The sequence below is a fragment of the Mycteria americana genome, chromosome 3 (assembly GCF_035582795.1).
Source record: "Mycteria americana isolate JAX WOST 10 ecotype Jacksonville Zoo and Gardens chromosome 3, USCA_MyAme_1.0, whole genome shotgun sequence".
NCBI lineage: Eukaryota > Metazoa > Chordata > Aves > Ciconiiformes > Ciconiidae > Mycteria > Mycteria americana.
Genome location: NC_134367.1, coordinates 86,114,266 through 86,139,827, shown reverse-complemented (window position 1 = coordinate 86,139,827; position 25,562 = coordinate 86,114,266). Strand labels below are relative to the sequence as shown.

The window sequence follows — 25,562 nt, the reverse complement described above, 5'->3', positions numbered from 1 at the left end:
TAGTGGTACAGGAAGAAAGCACAATAGCCACCACCGTGGCCTACCCAAACATTGACTATTTTTTCAATTCTTAAAATAACAAAGATGTTTTAAAACCAGGACAGTGTCTACAGGCACTTATAAATACACTTCAGTAGAAATTCAGTGCATCACTCTTGAAAAACAGGTTTCACTGTGATGCCATTTGCTGGAAGAAGACCTCTATTTAGCCATAAAGAATGAAAAACATACCTGTAGCACAAAGTCTACAAATCTAAGCAGTCAGCCTACTTTGAGCCATAAAGTCCCAAGGGCAGGGAGGAAAATCATTTGACTACTTTAATGTATACAAAGAATACTTACATAGATACATTTGAAGCCAAATAATAAAATCTAAAAACCTCAGAGCCTTTAGAGCTGTATTCCTTAACAACTAAAACCTTTACAAGCTTATGACACTTTTCTCTGAGAATGTCAAGTTATGCAAAAAATTTAGAATTGCTACATTCAACTAAGATGTGTAATTCTTTTAAAAAAGGTAAGAAGCTGAAAAACACACTACTTAAGGATAGGATTCTTCTCACCTAATTTTAACCCCCTAAAAAGCTGTATATGCCAGTCCCCTACTGTATTTATCACCTCTGTCTCTTATTTTTTCTCATATTTCCGCTATTAACTCATGTTATTAATGATGCAAACATATCAACAAGTCTGTTTATCTTTTACAGAAAAGTTAGTAACTTAAAAAGGAAAAAGTAAAACAAAAATGATACCTGAGACAGCTTCATCTGCATGTGGGCAAACACATGAAGAAAACCAACCACAGCATCCCATAGCCTGCTGTGTGCCAGACTTTGCTGATTCCCAGTGCATGGCCCCTATTGTTCAGGCAACAACAATTTAAAAAAAAAAAAAAAAAAAAAAAAGAAAAACAGAGTTTATTTGCAAGAAACTCCACAAAAACAGGAAGGAAGATACACAGGCAGTGCGTAGCTCAGGGCTGTCCTTTAGAAATGGCTATGAAAAATTAAACATATATAGAATTATCTATTTAATAACACCACTGACTTTAGGCAATGCCTATTCCTAATAACCATTCTGCCTCTGTTTTAGCCAAGTCCAAGTTTACTAATTCAGAACCACAAAAAGTGTATCTGCTTCCAACTTTAAACTGCAAATGCTAAAGGGGTACAAATCTTCAAGTTGATTCTTCCCTATGTAGTTCTGTAAATCAGGAATAACTTTATAGAAGGTAATGCAAAATTGGCATAAGGGATCAGAGAATCAGACTCCTGATTTTTTTTTTCCCCCAGCATATTCTAGGTGTTGTAGAATACAGTGCTAAAGAATATTCTTCCAAAAATTCCAACTTCTGAAAAGCAGGAATACAAAATCTTTTGAAGCCTCAAAGGGTAACAAATAAAATCTTTACCAACTAACAATGCTATTTGTGATTTGCCAAATGTGTATACATTAAACACATGTACACACATGTATATAAGCTGCCTCTACGCATACTTATCCAGTACTATTCTATCACATTTTATTCTCATGAACTAGAAAATACTATTTTCATAATGGATTTTCATTTGAATGAAAACAATATAATAGACACCTAACAGTCTAATGAGATTCGTTCTAACCTGCTTATTATATACAGAAACAAACTGTAATATTGTTGACTGATTTACATGAGGAATTAATTAAGAACTAAATTACACTGAATTCCTAACATATCATGGAAGAACGGCTATATTGTTATTTTGACAGAATTGATCCCAATCTCATTTATTGCAGAGTCCACCTCAAGTACATCTCTACAATTCTCAAATGTAATGTAATATTCCTGACAGAAAATACAATCTAATGTTCTGTTGACTAAATAGCATCTATGTTTTGCATTGACCTTAGTTTCTCAATGGATTAAAAGTGAAGACTTTAAAGTGGACAACACTGCTGCAGTCTAGGCCAAACTAAAACAAAACGAAACAAAAAACCTCTACTATCTTGCATACAACCAAAGGATGATTATTTACTAATAACTGTAAATTTGACTAAACTGCTAAGATTCCAAAAGAGTCGTGATAGCTATATGTATATTTCAAAACTTCACTTCCTACTTAAATAAATGCACTAAAATAATATTGGCGCATAAATGCATCTATATTATATTTCTATCTATGTTATAACTAGCTACATTACGTCTTAATGCCAAAAGTATGATTAGTTTTCTTTCAAATCCATAAAATTCCAAAGAAACTAATTTACCTGGATATACTCTGTAAGAGTATTGAAAACTTGTTTTGCAACCTGGATGGCTTTGGAAAAATTTCGTTGTCCTTGCTCATCAATAACATCCTTCCCAGAATAATACCAATAGAAATCACTAATGGATTCCTAAAAAACAGTTGTGAGAAGCACAAAGAGATTAGGTAATCAAACTGCCTCTAACCAGTTATTCATCAAGATAAGAAAAATAACATTAGATAGCATTCTAGTTCTGAAAAGTATTTAGTTTATAAAGGTTTTAAATGACCGCCCAACGATTCTCAAGTATTACTTCAAGAATTGTAGTTTCATCTCAAGGTGAATCAATAGGAAAACAAATAAACTGAAATAAATAATTAAAAAACCCCACAGCAAACCTCAAAATAAAATAAAATTTACAAATATAGATCTGTTGGTATCTGCTCTTAGAAATACAACTGCCTGCATTCTGAAAAGGAGTACTCAGTAGCACTATCATGCTGCATGCTGTTCATTAAACAATCTCTCTTTATACTGCGTGCTTGACACCTAGTCAATAGTGGGAGCAAATGTTGCTTTATGTGCATGATTCCTCTTTCCGTCTTCCCCAAAAGCAAGCTTATTAAAGTTTCAACAAAGCAAGCAATAGAATGAAAATCATTGTATTGTTCCTACAACTTCTACAGAATGCATAAGGATAGAAAGGAACGTTGATAACAGCAGCAACTGAAAAAACACCAATTTTCAAAGCCTGGAATTCTCAGACCCAATAAATAAATGGCTAAAGAGAAAACTTAACTAGATAATTTTAAAAAATACAACAAAATATATTATCATGTCCAGTGACTTTCAGAAAGATGAGAATAATAGGTAAAAATTATTAACATTTATCACAAAATATATTTACATGTCTTTCACATGCTCCAATCTGGAAACAGATTTTTTTTTTTCATTACTTTCTATTGGGTTGTGACAATGTAATGTTTTGCTATTTAAAGATTAGGGAGATAATTAAAATTAGAGGGTTGAAGGGTTTGTAATCTAGCCTTCTGCTTTTGTTTTTTCTTTTTGCCTTTTTTTTTTCCTCCTTAGAAAATGATGCGCTGTTCTCACACTTCACTCCATGCCATCCCATGATTATCCATACAGCAGCCCAGTGTTCAGACTAAATCAGAACATGGATGAAAAAGCAGCTGCCTGAAGCTTAACTTGAACGATACAAAACACTCTTCAGTCACATGGTAGTCTCAGTCAACAACTGGCTCATGGTATTCACTGGTATACTTAGCATGCATCTACCTTCTGCCTGCTCTCCTTGGTTAACAGACTCCATTGCATTCTTGCGTATAATGGCTGAAATCAGTTTTTCACACTTTTGTCACCTTTGACTCTCTCAGTACAAAATAACAACTCTTAAAGAACTGTAACCAGAAGAGAATTACAGCCTCTCTCATCAACATGGGCTACAGTGACCAGAATAAGTGTCATGACAAATAAATGTGCTCCTCTAATAAAACTGAACATTTTGTGATAAGGATGAAGTTTGATTTTGCTGTAAACAGAACTTTTGTGGCAGAAAACCATTTATTGCTGAAGGAAATTCCAGAGAAATTAAGAAATTCATAGTCTCCACATACAAACTTCTGCCTTATGATCAAAATAAATGAAATAAATTTTAAAAAATGGTAAATATTGTATAGATGCAAGTCATTACTGTCATCTACTTAATTAGTATATAAGTTAACCTACCTGAACTCTTAATAAGTAATCCACAGTGGAAATGATAATATTAACAGTTGTGTTGTTACCGGTCTGAGTTCTCAGGTAATTCTGAAAATCTAAAAATTCAAATAAAAGTTTAATTTAAATTGATTTAAGTGTTAAAGACTTACAAAACTACTCCTGCAAACTAATTCTGATTTAAGGTGGTCTAGGAAAGTATAGCTTAAAGGAATGGATTTTTTTTTTTAACTCTTTTTTTTTTTTTGGCAACAAACTGTTTTAAGAGTTTCAGCATTTTGTTGCAGAGATCACATACCAGTGAACTTCTGAAGCCAGAAGCTTGATTATCTGTTTCATCTGTAGAACTTTAACTTGGTCTTATTTTCACCTCTTTTATGACTAATTTTACATCTCTAGAACTCCATCAATATCAACATAATTACACCTAGTATATATTTTGTTAAGCAAAAGTAAAATTAAATTGCATAATTATACAATTCCTGATTACAAAGTCATAAATATGTCCAATGGCTAAAAAAAATTTTTTTTTTTTCTTTTTCTTCTTCTTTGTCTTCCCTAATAATGACACAGAGAACACAGGGAAATGTACTTAATAATAAAAATACACTTAATATCATGTATTTGTTTAATTTTTGTTTTTGTATTTTTAAAATAGATGCTACTTTTTCAAGAAAAGTATTGTGTATGTTGTTGTAATTTCACATACAATTCTGACATTAGTGCCAAATAGTGCACACCAGCAAGCACACAAATGCCAAAGAACAATAAATATATCTTCCTGTTATATTTTTCCTCTGAATCTTCACTGACTAGAAGTTATAAACCATGTACATTTTCCTATATAAATTTACCTTTCCTAGTAGGTCAAGATCCAGACCTCATCGTTTTGGAAACCATTATCTTTTCTACAAAGTTAAAGCTGATTAAAAAAACTGGCGATTTGATTCCACATAAATATTTTCCTTTCATGTACAGTCTAGCAGCTACTTCACCTTTCATAAATTATGAAGGCTGCCAAACCTTCAGCAATGAAGAGCTTTTATCTTTAGTTACCATCACGTTGGCTTAGCTGACTGGCAGCCTGCCCACCACAAACCTGAATTATGTCCTTCACAAAGCAATTGAAGGAAGCGGAAGAGGTCACAGGTGAACTCATCATCCTGCATCACCTTTTCTCCTGTAGAAAGGCCAGACAGAAGCAGATTATCACAGGCTGCCACGTAACACTCCACAGCCCCTGAAGAAAATCTCCATATTTAATTTTAAGAAAGAGAGAAAGGGAGAGAAAATTTATAACCACCAATCTATCTGAAGCACATATGACTCGTGCTTGGCAGATAGTTATTTGGTTGAAAAAAATATTAAATTATGAAACTTAACTTTTGATTTATAAATATGGCAGCATGAGCTTGGCAACATTTTACAAATAATCCATGATTTACATTCTTGTTTGACTTTGCTGGGCATGAATGCTGCATTACATACAAAGGTTAGCATTGGATTAATTTGGTTCCCATTCATCACAAAACAAGGTACTTAAAAATACAGAAAGAGATTTAACCAAACAGTAATAAAAATCATTCCTCAAATAAACTATTAGATTTTAAAATACTCTAAAATAACCCACGAAATTTACAGCTGTGTGCATTCTCAAGAACCATTTAGGCTGAAATATTTGAGGATTTAGTACCTGTCTGCTGCTGACACAAAATGGATGTTGGGCATTTGTCTCCCTTGACAAAATAAAGCGATAAGCTTATGATTAACTAGAACAAATGCCAATGTGCTTTACTGAATTAGGCCCTTCCGTTCATTTTTTGGTAAATAGATAGTATCCAAATATATAAAGCTTCAAATTATTTTCTTGATTCTTCACAGGAAGCAGTATACTATACTTTAGTATACTAAAGCCCTCAATTAACCCACCGTTATTTCAATTACATCAATACGTACACTTAACTTCATACACTGACATGTGAAGAAGAGAAACAACCATTCACCCAGGAAAACACTCACGACTGAGGAAAATGTAGAGCAACTAATAAAATGACACAGGAGGACAACAACATAGGTGTTCAAAACAATAAAGGCCACCTATTGAAAGTAAGGAAATTCCCATTTCGGACTTAGGAAAAGTACTTGGAATGTGTATGGCAACAAAATGGAAGCCATAAAAACTTCTACTTTTTAAAAATATACATCATTTGAATACATGGCCAAGTGCTATTTGTAGACAACAAAAGGAAAGGAGATAAAAATGTAAGCAAACTGCAAAAGTATTTGGAAGATATATTTGTAATGGGGAGATATTTTAGGCTTTTATCTGAACTTCAAAATCCCATGTCTACAAAGAATATTTTTAGTGTGTGAACAGAAGGAAACCAGAAGAGTGAGTAAATGAATTAAAATTTAAAAGAAAAAAAAAGCTTTTTTCAAAAAGGTTATAGACAATAATAATTACATGAACAATTACTCACATACTGTTATATTGGTGGATAACTCTAATTATAATGTCTACATTTATAAAGTATGATATTATTATAATTACATTGCTACAGTTGAATTATAAACAGTATTTAGTCCAATTTGGAATATATAAAAAAATGAATATGATCAGAAGTTTAACTTTACATAGAGTCATGAATTATTACAAGTTCAAGCTAATGGATTTATCAATCCACAGCCTGTGAATTTTGAAGTGAGAAGCTTCAGTACAACGGTAGTATTAGGAAGCAAAAGCATTTTGAAAACTAATATGAATATTTTAAAAGTACAGAATTTCACTCTTTCCTGTTGCCATCAAGACATAATGTTTGGTATTAAGAGCACATATCATCAAAGTATATGCCAATACAGTTTCTTCTAACATAGGGAAAGATAAAATGCTATTCCTCCTAATTCCAGATGTGTACTTATGGTAGTGGCAAACAATATGCAATTCCTTCTCCAAGAAGGAGCCAAATACTATAAATGACATACCATGACATTTTTCTCCATCCCAGATATAAATACGAGATATATAATTTTTCAGTCACAGAAGACTGAAAACTCTTTCAGCTAATTAAACAATGAAAAATAAATGACTCTCTCTGTCAGTGCTGATTAAGGTATACATATAATACATGCCCGAGAAGGCAAGAAGGCAAAATCACAAGGTGCCTGTGCACTTAAAAGTATATTATTCAACAATATATGCCAGTTCAGCCCTGCAAGATTCTTTCACGTGTTGCCGGCCAAAGGCCAGAGTGTAGAATGTCCTGCAGGATTAGTCACTATTTTTTTTAATTTAACTGAACTCCTGTCATGCTTAAAGTTACACTTAGAGTCACATGCTTTGTTGATCTAGATGAATATTTATATTTTGCAAAAATAAGCATTACAGAAAGCCAAATAGTTGGTAGAGCCTGTACCTTAACACATGCAATGCATGTAGCTTGACTGCTGAGATGGCAATGATTTTAAAAAATAACTCACAAGGAAAATTGCTGATGTATTACAGTTGGAAAAATCAAGCACATAAAGGGTCCAACCATGTATTTCTTGCATATCAAGATATCACTGAATTGAAGCCATTCCTATGAATAAGACCACAGCATAAGTTACAGTTTAATATTTTTCCACCTCTATCTTTCTTGCCCTCTTATCAAGTAAGATTTTTCAGAACAAGAAAGAAAACAACTCTCAAACTATTAAAACGATTATACAGATCAATTCATGAAGTAATCTTCTGGCTTTTAGTATACCCACTGGAATTTAGGAATTTTTATAAAATAAATTCCAATTTTAATATTGGAAGGGTTTGGAAGGGTCTTTTAACTGGCTCCACTGTAAAAAAAAAACCACAAAATTAATACAAGTTATCGCAAAATTTGGCAAAATCAGAAGGTATTTAGGTACATCATTTCACATAAGCTGAAAGGTCCATTCCTTTTGGAAATATTTTTACATATTTCAAAATGAAGCAAAAAACCCCCTGTTTCAAACAGCTTGGCCACACTAAGATTTAAAATAATCCTGGTTTTCAATCCCTACATATGATCAAAATCTGACTAAAACCCATGTTGGTATTGACAGGAATTTTAATTTTCAGATGTTACTTACTGACTGCAAGAGGTGCCTCACTGGCAACTACAGAACTGAAGTGCAGATCCATTTCTTTGTATAAAATCTAAGAGAATAACCTTTGCTGCTGTGCACACAAATTCATGCCAGTACACACAGATTTGCATAGATAATGTACTTACAAACATACACACTGCATATAGTATGACTTAGGTTGTCACGAAACCATATTCTTTCTGATGATATGATGTATATTCTGGCATATATTTGCTTAGACGTTAAAATGCTGCCATTGCTCATGCTGTATGTAAATGATATGGCTACACACATGAAGGCTTTAAGCCTGTAGTTTTTGCGAAACTGGTAGCTTGTGTTTGTGAGGTACAGACAGAGTTACCATGTGTAGGAAAGAGGTACCATGTGTAGGAAATGAAAATAAGATTGAATGAAAAATGAAATACACGGTTTTTTTCCTTGAAAGTACATGTGTCCAAGTTTAATAATTCTCTCTCTTTTTTTTTTTTAAATCCTCAACAGAAAAGATCTGACTTCTATTACTACTCAGAAACATTGGTCTGATGCTACATATTACAGAAATATACAAATATGTTCCGCTTTCAAAAAGGAACAGGGCTCCTTTTTGATGGTTTGTGAACAAGAGTAAAGCTCTCCCCTGATAAACCAAGTGAATTTATTCTTATCACAGGACCCGGGCAATATTGGGTTGGATTGTGAGTGCTGCATGCCTTTGACTTCTGAATAATCTGATTCAAATAGGAAAAGCACTTGTTTTCTCACAAGTGACGCATAACAATTTCTCTGAACTGAAGCTACTTAAGTTTCCTTTTAAATGCAAACACTGATTCAAATACAGTGATATAAAGGTGGAAAACACCCCTCCAATGTAAGCTACAGCGGATCACACAGAATTTAAACATCCACTTTAAGTGTGATTAGGTTGTTGAAGGACAAAAGCATATTTATTGATTTCACATTTTTAATGGCTGAAAATAGCACTGATGTATACCCTCATTATAGATATTTATTATGTGGCATGTGTACCACTCTCAGTCAGTTTAATAGAAAGTCCTTTAAGTCCTACTATCAGATCAAATTTCATTCTAAAGTTATATTTTATTAAAATAAATCTTCTAAGAACTTATGGAGAAACAAAATAATGCCATGATACAATATTAAAAGTTTAACAATAAATACGGAGCTTTCCTGACAAAAAGGAAAAAAAAGGTAAAATAATCTAAGTGTTAACTAATCTAAACTTAACATCTTAAATTTTTTACTTCATATGATAAGTAAAACAAGTCTCTCCAAAGGAGAAAAACATTGCACTTTCAAGATTTTTGTGATTCACAGTGACAAAGCACAGAGAATGAGTGTTAAAAGAAAAATTAAAAACCATTGCAAGATGATGACCATTTCTACATGTCTTTGGTTTTGAACCCCCCTTTTTTGAAAAGGAAACAGAACAATCAAAACAAAGTACATACAGAAGAAACAACATTGAGTACATCACAAAAACAAGTAAGAAACACATTTGCTAAAGAATCATCAATGTTGTTACCAGTGGGGGTTCCAGGGTTTGGAAAGGGAAGGTAGTACCAGTCAGAGGAATATCAGGACAAGGAGCTTATGATGCGGACAGCACAAAGGAACAGTTGGAATAGAGCAATAAATCTCACATCCATGTTGACTCAGTACAGGGCTTTCTACCTATTGCCAAGGTTGACATGGGACCGGAAACAAGCACTGCCCTTGAGGAAAAGTTGACTCTATTCCCATAAGTGTCAACAGCAGTTTTTCTTTGACTTTGGCAAGAATAGTTTCAGGCTTATAGGTTGTAAACTCAAAGACAATTACTCATTAATATGCTTCTGCATCAGATTCAGATGACATGAGAAAGAGGCTACAGCGCACATTTTACATCCCATCATTCCCTTGGGAATCAATAAAATGATCTTTAATTGAGGAGTAATTAATTACTCATAGAATAAGTATCTCCCTCAAAAAAAGGAACGGGAGAAAACATTTCCACATCTTTGGTACTTCCTTTGTAGTATTTACAGATGGTTATTCATAGGATTGCAAACAGACATATGATCTCAGGTATCCCATAAAATCTAGGATACTTCAAAACTGTTCACTACAGGAATTTCCCCACAGACGCACTGGCTGGGCTTTCATAATGCTATCAGGTATTAATACCAGTACCTGTACAGCTCTTATGTAAACTACTTTTCAATGAACTGAAAAAGGTGTGCTTCATAATATAAACAATTATTATTATTTGAAGGTAGCATAATATCAATAATAATGTAACCCTGAAAAGGAAAGGTACAGTCTTATTTGGTTTGCCTTTGTTGTGTTCTGTTTTCTTGAATTTTCAATAGCTGGATATTAATACATAAAAAAAGTGCTATTAGGAAATATTATCCCTTTGTGCCAAGAAATCTTTGACATAGTGCGATTACTGTATCTTGACATTGCTGCTGCTCAGTAACAAAGAAAACGAACACACATGATTCTAAGTGTAGAATTTTGTTAATCTGCCAAATAAAAAATTTCCACTGAGAAAACAAATAAGAATCCAGATCATCCCCCTCCCCAACATTTGGCTAATGAAAAGACATCTGCTGTGTTTGAGCTTATTGTTTCTGCTGAATGGTATACACTTTTTGTTTTTTAAATTTGTATTTGTCATGGCAACAGGAACATTTCATGGCAACTGCTCCTACAAAGCTCTTCCTTTACTTGAAGTAAGGAACCTTTGAGGTATAGGAACCTTAACACATCAAGAAGCTTTCAGAGCAAGGAAGAACCACCTATAAACATTACTGATTGCTCTAAATTAGCAATGCACCACCTCTTTCTTGTATCAACTCCCAACCGCATTAGATAAACCTAGCCAGTGGCAAGTCCTCTCCTTATTAACCACCCTCAAATCCTCACTGGATCCACCACTGATTTCCTGTGCTTGCACAAATCAATGCAGCGATAAAGCCACATTCAATACACAACATAAATACTACAGGAGGACTATAGCACAAGGCTTTGTGTATGTATAGGTATACTTTTTTTTAGTTTTTATTTTTTAACATTCATCCATTGCAAATATTGGGCTCACTAAAATGAAAAGAAATAAAAAAGAACAGAAAAAAAAAGAGTTTAAAAAAGCTTGCTGCTCTTACATCTAGTGTGCCAGTTACTGTGCAAATCCTGAGAAAGGGAGGAAGAACAAAGTGGGGAGAGTTGACACAAAACCCAAGAATTTTGGAATACACAATTGTAATAATAATAGAAAAGAACCCACTATTTTAACAGACTTACAGGAACAAAAAATCTAATGATGTTCAGGAGCTGTACAGTGCTGACACAAAGCTAAGAGCAGGAAAAATAAAGAATAGGCAGCTGTTTTAATAATTACCACGCTCATGAGTGATGACTGAGGAAGGGAGGACAGGACAATTAGTTCAAAGAAAAAGAAACAAGGAAAAAAGAAAAAAGGTTGAGAAATAGTTTTTAGCAAATACAAAATATAGTTAGTATTGGTTTTGGCAAAATTAGTTCTGTACTAGAAGAGAAAGATCAAATAAACTGAAAATAAAAAAAATCCCTCAAATGAGGAAGCACAAGAATACTCTAACATAGGTAGAGTCAATTATGCAGCGTTTAAAGATTTATTTATATTTGCATGCAAAATCAGTCATTTCTAGAAATAGAGGCAGTGGTCAAAAGAAAAATGAGCCGATATCTTGACAGTCCATTTCAAAATCCAACATTATAAATAATAAATTTAATTATTTAGTAGTAGAAATGTTGTCCAAAAGAGCAAAACATTGTGCAGAATAATCTTCAGTAAAACATGAAAGTAAAGGCCAAAACCTTACACGCCAGCTAGCTGCATCAGTGCTCAATCCACAATCTTGTGACTAAATTTTATCCACACGGGTTCACTTTATTTTGTTTACTCATATAAAAGTCTAGCAGGATTTGATCTATAATTTAAGCTGTGGGAGCACTTTCAGAGAAGTAGCATTTATGATCGGTCTTGAAGTCATTCAGTCAAATTTAATAGTTCATGATTTTGATTTGACACAAGCAGTTGAATATTCAAGAAATATGCCACATAAAAGAGCTACAGGCACAATAGCCAGTGAGATACGCAGTGTTGCAGGTTTGAATTATGAAGCCCCAAATGCAATAATGATTACACAGTCAAGCTTTTTTACCTTGTTTTTAAGAAAAAAACATGTTAAAAGATTAGGTTACTGTAGGATTTAAACATAGAAATGCACCGTAAAAAATACTAAAGATAAGGGGAGTAAATGTGCTTTGGTAGCTCTATTAAGTCACATAAGTATGAACCTAATGTTTCCAGACAATCACAGCAAGGAAGTAGTAGAACTTACTGTCAGACAGAAGAAAGAAATTGACAGTGAACTGACAACACAGAGGGTAGAAAGCCAAATTGGTTCAAAGTCAAAAGTAAAGTGAAAATTTTGTAATATTTCCCCAAAGACAAACAGAAAAGAATTATTTCAAAGAAAAAGCTTTCCCAGCAGACATTTTTCCAAACAGCAGATACAGTTCCCTCGACCTCTAATATTTAACTTATGACTTAAGTTGTTTGTTTTTCATTCCAGCCAAGACAGTTTAAGAAATCAGGTGGGAACTCTTAATTTCATTTTATGCTGAAACTGGTTAGGGAATTCTGAAATGTTTTACATGCATAAACACTGCTGCTTGTAACTAGACTCTGTTTAAAATTTTACATGTAATGTCTTCACTTCTTAAGAACGATAAGTAAGAGTCCTCTGAGACTGTTCTGAAACTCCACACATGCTAGTGAATTACTATTGACAAGCATGGGCCTAGGTAGGCCAATTAAATATAAACCACTCTTAGGAATCATATTTTAGCTTCAGCCTCTACATATATATTTACAGCGTTCTTTCAAATTCAGCTTGCTTCTGCAAAATGTAAAAGAGAAAAGTTCATGGATCATTTCTGTTAAATCGATTGTACCTGATCCCTCTTCAGTCACCATGCCAAGGCCTTCTGCTTTGTTCTGACGTTCAAATGCATTTAGGTCAAGAACACTGCAATGAGAAAAATTACATTTGTCCTGTGATTAATTAAATATATGTAATATTTCATTTTGTGAAAGATGGAGAAGGATACGTGACTTCATTTAAGTATATAATCATAGTAGTGTCAAGAAGAAACATTTCAGTAGCTTAATATATGTCTGCTACAAGAATTAGGAAACTCAGCTCTACAAAATTAACCTGCTTTTGTCCTGCAAATGAAAATAGAATTTAGCTCTTTATGATTGACAAAAAAAAGGGAATGTATGTGTTTATGATATATGTACTCATTTTAGAGGTTACAAAGAAGCCATATTATTGACTACTCTTATATTATAGCCCAGTTCTTCCCAAGCAGCAAGGTCCATGAAGAAACTATGTCATTATTAGTTCCACTCATTGTTCCCCTCCCTCCACATTCTGAAAAACTGAAGTGCCAAAGGGAAATATGTATTCAACTAACCAGATTTAAGGAACATATAGTCTTACATATTTCCATTTGTGAATCTACAAAGTACTTGCCTTTCATGGCTTAGCATGTCAGCTAGCCATGATTAACTTTTGTTCATAAGCAAGAATGTTTATGAAAGTCAGATGGATGTAGATGAACTACAGCAGTAGTTCTTCTGGCAAGAAACCTCACTGATTTCAAAATGAAACTTAGCCAAAGACAATGTTAAGAAAAAAGGATATAACATGGTACCCTTGACATAACAGAAGACTGAACTGCTTGATCCAGGAAGCCTGTTTTAGTCCCATGTTTTATGTTCATTAATACATTATTTATTGGTATGGTTTATTCTTAGGAATTATATATAAAACATTTAAATATATATATATTTTAATATCTATAAAATCAATATAAACTGTCAAGAAGCATGAATGGACAAAAAAGTCACAATATCTATGCAGTTTATTAAAACACAATATTACATTCCTTTTCCTGCCTTCTAAAAAGTCCTATTAATATTTCTAACAAAGTTGGGTTTTCCCAAAATCTTTATGATTACTTAATATTGATCATTAACCTGGTCTCTGCAGGATTACAGGATACCTCCAGAGTTAAGAATTAGCTCCTGAGGAATGCTCCTAACTCTGGAGTTGTTTTCTGGTATATCTCAAGTAGGCACAAATGCCAAAAACGTTTGTGAAAAGAGCTCTTTTACCAAGGTAGATCCATATCATATGAAGACTTTCATACCATGAGCACCACCTTGTCCTTTATCCCAAATCTACCACATAACAGTCCCCAGGTGCTGTTTGCAAAAAGTATGTAGAGGATCTTTCCAAAACTATAAATCCTGTGGAATAAAACCTAAATGCAAAATAACAAATTTTTTAAAGTAGATATTTTCTTACCTACAGGACTGCATAAGACCAGCAAGGCTCTGAAAGAATCCCACATCCTTTTTATCCTTGAGGTAGTCAAGCATTTTCTGCAGTAAACAAAAATAATTTATGCAGATTATTAGTATTTATACTATGTGTTAATCTAGTTAACTTAATACTATATGGATTCTAGATTACTAGTGATGCTGGTGTTTTGAAATATCTCTAATATTTACAAATTAGATAAAAGAGTCTTGCAAAGAAAAATCCAGGAGTCAAAAATAAAAAGAACATTTAATGCTCATGTCCTTTACAGAAAAGAAGGTAATTGATTTTGGATATTCCTTCCTAAAACACGGAAAATAAAGACAGTAACTAAAGTCAATACAGTCAGCAGAATTTAGTGTGTAATATAAATAAAATCTTGCCACTACTAGGCCACGAATTTGTACTGACACTACCATTTCAGCACTGGAATGGGCTTGTCATAACCTCAGTTTGGTTTAGATTATTTTAGCTGCAACAGCAAGTTAGTAGTCATGTGAGTATTTTTTAAATTTGTTTTAGCTTTATTGTAATGTGTAATACCTATCTGATAAAAGACTGCAATAACAAAAAGTTATTCAATGGAGTGAACTCTGATTCTAGAATGCAATGTGTTGTTGAGTTGAAGATATAGGATGATACCAGAGGTCCCAGGTGTAAACAAAAATCACAATGCTCAAAGATCAGTCTTAGGAGGAATGCAACAAGAATTCATGTTCTGAATGAGGTAAAACTCTTTTTGCAAATAAAATAATAGGAAAAATGGATAATAAGTAATCTCCAAAATGAAAGAGCACATAAGCAGACAGTGTTAATGAAACGTATCAGCATAACCCCAAGTAGGCCCAAGATCACAGGAAAAGAACACCCCCATAAACAACACTGTACTAATCAAAGCAAAGAACTCCAGAGGATGATGGTGATGACCTCTCAAAACCACTTCTGTACCTCTCCCCCCACCCATACCATTCTTCCCAAAGAAGACTGAAGAGTTGATCTTAGGACCTAAAGGAAAATCAGAAAGGTGAGCATAACACCAGAAAAAATGGGTAGAAATGAGGCAACTGAAAAAATAGCAATTCTAACTGTATTACTGATGCTTTTATAAGTATGTAGTTTAGACTAGTAGTATTAGTATTATTGTAACCATAATAATAACTGTTTCCTGCATTCTGATTAGTTAAGACTTTATCAAATAATTTAAAAGGATTTAGATTGTAGCATTACAAATTCAGATTAAATAACTATGTACAAATGTAATGATTTTCCTAAGTAATTTAATATCATGACATCACAAAGAACTGGCAATGGTTCAAGCAGATACTTTTCTGCGCAATTTGTGGTCTGGTCAATTCCTGGTAATGATAGTCCCTGAAAAGAACATTATTTTTGGCTGCAAGTCACCTGCTTCAGTGGTTGCTTAACTTGGGACCTTAACTGTTCCCAGTTGTCTGTATTCTTCAAACTGTCCTACAGCAATGTAGTAATGGCAGGTATGAAGCCTTCTGGACTCAGGAATCTTCAACTAGTACAAAACACTGAATGTACTCTCTATCAGTGACTTCTCTTCAACAGTGCAGAATACTGTTAACATTTCGGACTTGTTCACTACTCACCACATTATCTTACTATAGATTAGTAAATCAAGGTTGAGTTCTCTCCTTTAATCACCAAGACTCTCTGTGGCATAAGCTAAGGACTTCTGAAGTTGTATAACATTTTTTTTGGTGAAGACTGGGGTCAGCAATTTTGCTCTACTGGCTACAGGACAATGGCAATCTTGCAAGAAATCCTTCCCTCCCACAGAATTCCTCTAGAAGTTAATGATTTAACATAAAATTTCCCCCTTCCAGCTGAAGTGCAAAACTAATTTCTTTTAACCTTGTATTCTGTAGATTAATTACATGTATACGAATAAGAAATATATACCCAGCAATAAGAAATGTATACCTAGCAAACAAGGTACTTTTGTACACTATTTTCTTCTGGGAATGAGAGTAAGAGGATAAACAGCATCTGACAAACAGTCACATTACATAATACACTACTACAATAATAACGACCATGGTATAAAGATCTATACTGACTAGAATGGGTGAAAATAAATTAGTTCCTTACCTGTTGAACGGTAGAATTTCCTCCATTTAAGATGGCAATCCCTAGTTTTAGGGTAGCTGCAACCATTGGCCCCATCTCACCTTAAAATTATTTTAAAATATACTTTTAGATCATATATAAAAATAAGAGTGTTCTATTAACTTATGCATACAATGACTTAAATGGTAATTTATCAGCAGAGGCCTTTTCGTTTCTCTTGTAAAACAGACCTATTTTTCTTTCATGATCTCTAGTGTGACCTAATATCTCCCTGAGTGCCTACGGACATAGTGTAATGTATACACAGCACACAAAAGAAGCAAGATATAAGTCAGGAAGAACTCAGCTCAATGAATAAAAATCATGTTTCATTCGCTAGAGAATCCAACAGTTGATTTAAGGCTGGGTGCACAATTTTAAGCGAGGTTTCAAGTCCAACAGTATGTCTCCTCTGCGTGCCAGTCTAGATATTTTTTCCTGTTTCTTCATGAAATAACAGTGATCCGAAGCATTTAGTTACAGTAAATGAAATTTGTAAACAGGAATTTTTAAAACATCACTACTGTAGAAACAAATCACAGAACAGACAATGAAAGCATCAAACCTTAGAGGTAAGATGATGTCTAAGGGACAAAAGCATCAGTTACACTTCTGAAATGTTTTACCTAAGTACACCAATAAAGTAGATATTGGGGGGGGGGGGGGGGGGGGGGGGAAGGACCAAAGTCTACACCTACTTCAGAACTGTACACATCCCAGAATTTGGGGGCCTTTTTGTCATTGCATACTACTAAAGCTATCAACTTTTTCACACTTCCTCTCAATCATCACTAGAAAAATTATTATTATTATTATTAATAACAGCAACAATAACCTCATGAGAATTATTCACTATGCTTTTCTGGATTAGCTGTCAATAATTTTTGAAACTTTGGGTGCATTTTGGAAGCAAACTTTAGTGCCAAACTTCTACAGGTTTTGCCCAATAAGAATTACAATCATTTCAAAGATCATTATAAATGAGGTCTAATATGTAATCTACACAACAAAACTTTACCTTTACTAGCACTGATTGTCTGCAGAACCATCTCAGCAGCACCCCGGTCATGCAGTCTGGCTTGTTGATACAGAAGTTTTTGCTTTTCCATTTCTTTTTCCTGAATAAAAATTCCAGTCATTTAAGATGAGGACTTCAGTTACTATCAGTTCTCCAAAGGTTTTTGGTTTTCTCTTAGTATATGGGCTCTATGGCAACATCATGGACTGTTTTAATACATACAATTCTACTGAACAGATATTTAACATGTTCAAGTAATATTCTCCCCTTGGTATTTTTCTTTAATACGTTTTTAGCAGTTTATCTGAAAAGGGTCATCTCAATTGTAAATCATCAGGTTAGTTCAAAGCCCATGTTCATTATATATATACTGCATATATCAAACTTGCACTTTTGTGCTGTGTTTTTGTGCAACAGTTCATACTCTTAATAATCTTCTATAGCGTGACCATAACTTCATACTGCTCAGTATGCGGCTCTTGAGTTGCAAGTTGTTGCTGAATACCAGAGTAACAGAAGCATCTCAGAATTTTTTTCAAAACTTATCATTGTATTACAATATAGATTGCCCACCCTACCAACAGAATATTTGACAGAATACACTGTGCTTTTATATTTTGCATTCTCTAGCGGCAACAAACAATACTGCATGGCGTTGCTTGAGCAATGGTGAAGTTTGTTCTTTATAATTTAAACTACTACCGAAAACATAAAGAAGAACATAAAGAGCAAACATAAAGGCACAGTTAATTCCAGATGAGTTTGAACTTTCACCAAGTTAATTGAAGTTTGCTGGAGAATTGAGGATGACTAAGCAGTATAAGTTGCAAAATGGAAGTTGCATAGAGCCCTATGACAGTGAGTCCATCGGATGGCGTGGTAAAAAAGCTTACTCAAAAGGAACATGACACAATCAGTTAGTATCATGTCCAAAAACACAACGCCCAAAACATGTATGACCTAAAAGCAGGAACAGCTGCAGCAGAAGTAGCCAGAATGACAGCTTTGCTGCCATAAACTTTCCATCCAAGTTACGGAAAAAAGACATTGGAAGATGGAAGAGGTTTAAAAAATGAAGGCTTGCTAAATAGAGGGTATGAATAATAAATTAAAAAAGAAGAGTTAAAAAAGAGAAATATGTTTAAATGAATGAAAAAGAAACCTTTAACTCAAAAGCAAACCAACACAGACATTTATGCTGTTACCAGAGAGTTCTCGCCGAGGCTGGCAAATTTGTTTCTTAAATCTTTGATAATATCGTGCTGCGGAAACAAAATTCATCAGGGTTTTTTTTTTTCACACTATTAGCTCTCCTGTGGTTAAATTGTATCTTTCTTTTTTCTTTAAATTATGTGACAGATCTAGATGGAGGCACAAAAAGGAAAAAAAAAAAAAAAATGGCAGCTTTGCTTCATATTTAGCCATGCTAAGGTTTGAAAGTTTTGCCTTCATGTTTAAACCTCTTCCTGGGAGTTCAACAAAAACAAAACAGAAACATACACACATACACACACGCACACACACACCACACGCACGAACCACCAGAAAATCATGACATCATAGGTTCAATAGACCTACAATAAAATATTTTCATTTGCTTCAGATGCCACTGAGAATTGATCAGTGTTTCTTTTTTAAAAAACTATTTCCTATTTCTAGTTACTTTTAGTTTTAGACCCAACAATCTTTCATTTTTCTTCCATTGCAAGATTTATTATTCACTTTTGTTCACAAGCCTAACATCAGCTATACTACTTTCATTATACAATTTTTTTTTTTATAAGTTTATAAGCTTATAGTGAGGATCCATCTGCATAATCTACAGACTAAAAGAATGGGTATGCACACTTCTTGCAATGGCACTATAGAAGAACAGTAAAAACAGGCATTGCCAAACAGCTTGAAGTGAGAAGAGTGGCATTTTTCATGGAAATCAAGTGGAAATCAAGCTGTCTAGGTAACTAGTAACAAAGTAGACCAAAAAAAAAAAAAAAAGAAAAAAAGAAAAAAAAAAAAAGAAATCCACCAACAAAACAACACCACAAACATTTCTTCTAAAAGCAACCATTCCTTTGATGATAAGCCCCAAAGATCATGGTTCCTTCTTCAGGTTGACAATGCTTTTTCACTGTTGCTTTCTCCATGCAATGTTAATACATATATATATGTGATGGCAGTGCTGATATGAAGTGGGCCACCCATTGCATACAAAGCATACTAAATTAATAGAGCTGCTGGCTGGTGAAGATAGCCCCATTTCTCTAAGATGTGCTTACTGCTAACACCATTATCTGTGCTACCAGCACAGCTTTTTGCACTTTATTGTGCTTGACACAGTTGATGCCAAGAAAACTACCAAAATAATTAGCCAGTGGTTTGAATTTTCTGTCATTCACAAAACCATCACAACAATAGCAAAAATACTTCATACTAAATGAAACATTTAAAGTAATTAATCAGAATTAAAAAAAGAAAAACTGAAAGAAAACCAAGTCTATTTTATCTTGGGTGTTTTCCATTTATATGGGAAAAAGCTGGCCACTTAGAAATGTACGTACATGTATTCCCACACCATAGATTTTCTCCAGCAACCTACCAAACCAAGGAAACTTTTTCATCATACTCTTTGAAAGCAGACTCAAACATTTTCTACTTCATTCTATTTTTTTGTTTTTTAAATCCTTACAAGCAACCATATGCCAAAAAACACGTTGGGCAAAACCACAAGTTTTAGCTTGATTTTTTTAGGCAACAAACTTGCAAAAACTAAATAGGAGCTTTAACTGACAAGTGCACCACTGAAATTGTTTATTTTCTTGTAATCCATACAAAGAATGATTCTTGGACTCTCCCTTGGAGCTAAGCCACATGGAGAGGTTTGTTTGCTGCTACCACTAAGCTCGCGGCCATAGAGTGCAGGCGTATGATCCTACTTCTACAGAGCATTCTTTTTTTTTTTTTTGTAAATATGAAATTATTAAATACTTAAAGAGTAAACAGAATAAACAAAAAGATGGAAAGGGAAGAAATTACTTTCAACTCAACTATTCTAAGATGAATGCTTCCCTTTGAATTGTCTTCATATTTTATACTTTTCAAGACCTCTGTTTAGTCCAGAGAATAAATCCTATTAGACAGGTCTTACAGTGGCAAAACATCTGTTAATTTCAGTGTCAGGCGTGCATGAGTACAAGCTATGTATTAAAATATAACATCAAGTACTCAAGCAGAATCTTTATATATATATATTTTATATATCTTTATGTATATATCTTTATATATATTAAGCCTTTAAGCTCAATACATGCTGTTTTATGCTCTATAAATAAAGTTGAATTTTTCCTAAATCACTCATTTTGGACTTCATCAGCTGTAAAAAGAGTACACACAAAATGAAAACATAACACATTCCTGAAGATTAGATATGTAGGATTGTAAGAGTGTTAGAGGAGTTTATTTTATCAAATATGTTTTCCATATTACTTGAAGAAATATTTCAATCCCTGCAATTTCACACTCATATTTCTGCTTCTGCTGAAAGTCTCAACCCCCAAAGATTTTTTTCTAGTTGAAAAGTAATTTTTAACTAGTTGATATGATGGCCATTTTAATACCTCACTGAGCTGAAGTACCCTTTTTATATTGAAACCTGTCATTATCCAGATTATCATACAACAAAAAGAATTCTTTAAAGTACAGATGGTAAAATATAACAATAAGGTTAAACAGGAAATTTAGAGACTACTAAACTGCTTGCACATAAAATAATTAAAATACAATTTCTCTCAAAAGTGAATTTCATAATAAATGAATGGCCATTCTAAAGGCACTTCTCTGCCACCTGCTGTGCTTTCTTGTTCTATGTACTCTTCAATAGTTTAGGAATACTGACGTGTCTCAATGCCATGCATCTATAAGCCTTCTATCATTTGATATTACTTCCATGATACAAGCAAATACTTCTGAAAACACTTGAAAGTGGTGTCTATCACCAAAAATGATAAACAGGTTCATAAATTAACTACCACATTCTTAGCTATATGCAGTCAGTGGCAATTTTTTAATTTCCTCAAAACCACAGCTATTTCTTTTGAATGTAATAATTCTTTACAAGACTTTAGAACACTGGTAGACTTCCTTTAGTAGGTGATTTATTAAATATTATTAAGTAAACATATGCTTTTATCTACTCTACCTTAACTCAATGACTTCATAAAATTTGAAAATATTCCCTGCATTCATCTTTATCACTGTTGGTGCTAAACAAATAACAACAATAAAAATAAAATGTAGCTAGAAAAACATGTATGCAAAAAAGGCTGTTTTGATTTGATTGGCTGTAAAAAACATTCAGCTTTCCTGGGTGTTAGCGTAAGTATTTTGTAATATGGTGAGGTGAGAGGAAAGGAAGTAACATTGATCTAAAATGTATCTGGGAAAAAAAAGAGAACTGAAGAGGAACAAACAGTCTTCATGAATTTTTAATAAATTTCAGACAAGATAGCAAAAAGCTATTATATGCTTCATAATATAACAGCTGGAAAGACACAAGAATTATAGCAATCATTCATCAAAATTATTTCTTGTATTCACACCAATATTCAGAGAAAGAAGTACTGGTGTTCTGCTGACTCTCCCCAGTAATAAATGTCTGGGACAAAAAAAATTTATCATGTCATATCTTTAGATTTTATGACATAACTGTTACTCAATATCAATAGTCAGCACGATAATCCACATGGGCACAAAGTAAGGATCCTTTTATCAACATTATATTTCACATTTTCTAGCATTTGAATAATCTATATCAAAAACTTTAATGTTACATCACAAATATATTTTGTTCATACAATATATAGTTACAAAACAAACAAAAAAATATATAGTAAACGAAATAAAATACTACTTTGTGCTAAAATAGCATTAAATCTGAGCTACAAATGCACAGAAACAAAGATATCCTCAAATAAAACCTTCACTATGCATTTTATTTTGTTTTGGTTAAAAAGTCTCCACTTCAGCTTGCAGCAATATCTTTACTGATGTCATCATGTTTATACTGTCATTCATTTATATCTTCGTCTCTGGCAAGGAAGTTAGATTTGTTTCCTACATACTGCCTCCATATTCGTGCCATGCTGATGAGATCACTCAACATATTCATTCCTATTCAAGTAGATAGGAACTGACAAAACATTGAGTCTCTAAAAGGCAAAATATTGTATTAGGTGACTTTCAAATCTACGTATTCTCACTTTCCAATTTTTTTCTCCAATGGTACATAGCTATAAAACTACACATCACTTTCAAACTTTGTCACCCTTTCTTGTTTAAAGTTGGGTGACAAATTTGACATATTTGAAATAGCTGACATAGATGTCTAACTCTCTATAGGAATAATTTAAAAAAAAAAAAAAGGGTAATGGATTGTTTAGAATATTCCACTATGACTGGAACTGAATCAATTAGCTGGAGCAGAAAATCTTATGTACAGGGATAAGTTTGGTAAGATTATTATGTAACTACTGCATTAAAAACAAGCAAAGAACCTGGAAGCTACAAATGGTCACTTAATCGTTGCAATGTATTTGTTCTTCAAAGTACATCACTCCTTTACCCCAGGACTGCCAAAGGCCCTGCCTTACATAGATCTCAACCAGTTCTGTTGTGCTACAGCAGTGAAGGATGGAGTGCCAGCTGGTGTTTGAGTTGAAAGACAGGGCGGATGGATGTCTGGGAGTACTCTTGAAAAAGCACCACACTAATGCTGGTATAAGCAGCAGAAACAATGTAGGGGGAAGAGATGCTGATAAACATGGAAGATGGGAAGCAGCCAGAGGACGCAATGAAAGATCTTAATGAATGGCCTTAAATAATCGTTTATCACTAAGCCCCTGAACTGAAACCCAGAGAAAAGCATGGGTATATTATTCACTTTGTAGAAAAGAGATTCTCTACAAGACTTTTGCTGCACATTTCCCATAGTCAATGGGAGGTTATTCATATAGCCCAAAACAGCCTTGCCAGATAGGCAAGAAACTGAGAAACAGCTGACCTTATAACAAAGAATGTATTAAAGGCACAGACTTTATGTTATTGATATTATAAACTTGATCGCAGGGAATCAAAACGCTGCAAACAAGTAGGAGCAAATGAGAAGTGAAGGGCTGACCATCTAGCAGTGGACACCATAAATTCTCTAACTGGATTAAAGACTTTTTTTTTTTTTTTTTTTTGCATAGAAGAAAAAAACCCAGTGACTGATGGAAATGCGGTGGTGAAGAGCACAAGGAGAAAAAGGAAAGAAGGTCCTGGCATTAACAAATAGCACAATATCAACAGCATCAGTATATAAGAAAGAACAAAAGAACTCTATCCTCCTTACGACAACATGTAAAAACTGATTGAGTCTTACTGAACCATAGGTTTGTTGTTTTGTAGCAGACGTAGTTTATCCTGGGAAGAGTATAGGGACACTGCTCAGTTGTGTAGGGATGGGGTCAGGAAGGCCAAGGCGCAGCTGGAGCTGAACTTGGCAAGGGATGCAAAGAATAATAAAAGGGCTTCTACAGGTATGTCAGCCAGAAAAGGAAGGTCAAAGAAAGCGTACCCCCCTGATTAACAAGGCTGGCAAACTGGTAACAACGGATGAGGAGAAGGCTGAGGTACTCAACAACTTTTTTGCCTCAGTCTTCACTGGCAACCCCTCTTCCCACACCTCTCGAGTAGATGAGGCAAGACGGGGACTGGGGGAGCAAAGTCCCTCCCACTGTAAGAGAAGATCAGGTTCTTGACCACCGGAGGAACCTAAATAAACGTAAGTCTATGGGACCTGACAATGGGACATCCCAGAGCCCTGAGGGAATTGGCTGATGTCGTTGCCAAGCCACTGTCCATGATATTAGAAAAGTCATGGCAGTCAGGTGAAGTCCCTGGTGACTGGGAAAAGGGAAACATTGCACCCATTTTTAAAAAGGGTAGAAAGGAGGACCCTGGGAACTACCGACCTGTCAGCCTCACCTCGGTGACTGGGAAGATCATGGAACAGATCCTCCTAGAAGCTGTGCTAAGGCACATGGAGGACAGGGAGGTGATTTGAGGCAGCCAGCATGGCTTCACCAAGGGCAAGTCCTGCCTGACCAGCCTAGTGGCCTTCTACAATGGAGTGACTATATCAGTGGACAAGGGAAGACCTACAGATGTCATCTATCTGGACAGGACTTTGACACCGTCCCGCAAAACATCCTTCTCTCTAAATTGGAGAGAGATGGATTTGATGGGTGGACTGTTCGGTGGATGAGGAATTGGTTGGATGGTCGCATCCACAGGGTAGTGTCCCCTCAGGGGTCCATGTTGGGACCAGTACTGTTTAATATCTTCATTAATGACATAGCGAGATCAAGCACACCCTCAGCAAGTTTGCAGATGACACCAAGCTGAGTGGTGCAGTTGACACGCCGATGGGATGGGATGCCATCCAGAGGGACCTGGACAAGCTCAAGAAGCTGGCCCATGTGAACCTCATGAGGTTCAACAAGGCCAAGTGCAAGGTCCCGCACCTGGGTCAGGGCAACCACAGTATCAATACAGGCTGGGGGATGAAGGGATTGAGAGCAGCCCTGTGGAGAACGATTTGGGGGTACTGGTAGATGAAAAGCTGGACATGAGCCGGCAATGTGCACTCACAGCCCAGAAGGCCAACCGTATCCTGGGCTGCATCAAAAGAAGCGTGGCCAGCAGGTTGAGGGAGGCGATTCTGCCCCTCTACTCTGCTCTGGTGAGATCCTACCTGGAGTATTGCGTCCAGTTCTGGAGCCCCCAGCACCTGTTGGAGTGGGTCCAGAGGAGGGCCACAAAAATGATCAGAGGGATGGAACACCTCTCCTATGAGGAAAGGCTGA

The 25,562-nt window shown here is 34.7% G+C and overlaps 1 protein-coding gene across 1 annotated transcript in view; it reads right to left on the bottom strand.

Moving 5' to 3' along the window:
• Window positions 1-25,562, bottom strand: part of RYR2 (ryanodine receptor 2) — a 334,723-nt gene that overhangs the window by 35,922 nt on the left and 273,239 nt on the right. Inside the window, exons 81-89 of the mRNA XM_075497176.1 lie at window positions 18,867-18,923; window positions 17,662-17,761; window positions 16,626-16,705; window positions 14,493-14,569; window positions 13,072-13,145; window positions 5,066-5,146; window positions 3,976-4,064; window positions 2,248-2,376; window positions 753-857 (exon numbers count right to left, since the gene is read on the bottom strand). Of these exons, the coding sequence (XP_075353291.1) occupies window positions 753-857; window positions 2,248-2,376; window positions 3,976-4,064; window positions 5,066-5,146; window positions 13,072-13,145; window positions 14,493-14,569; window positions 16,626-16,705; window positions 17,662-17,761; window positions 18,867-18,923 (792 nt within the window). The remainder of the gene's footprint in view (window positions 1-752; window positions 858-2,247; window positions 2,377-3,975; window positions 4,065-5,065; window positions 5,147-13,071; window positions 13,146-14,492; window positions 14,570-16,625; window positions 16,706-17,661; window positions 17,762-18,866; window positions 18,924-25,562) is intronic.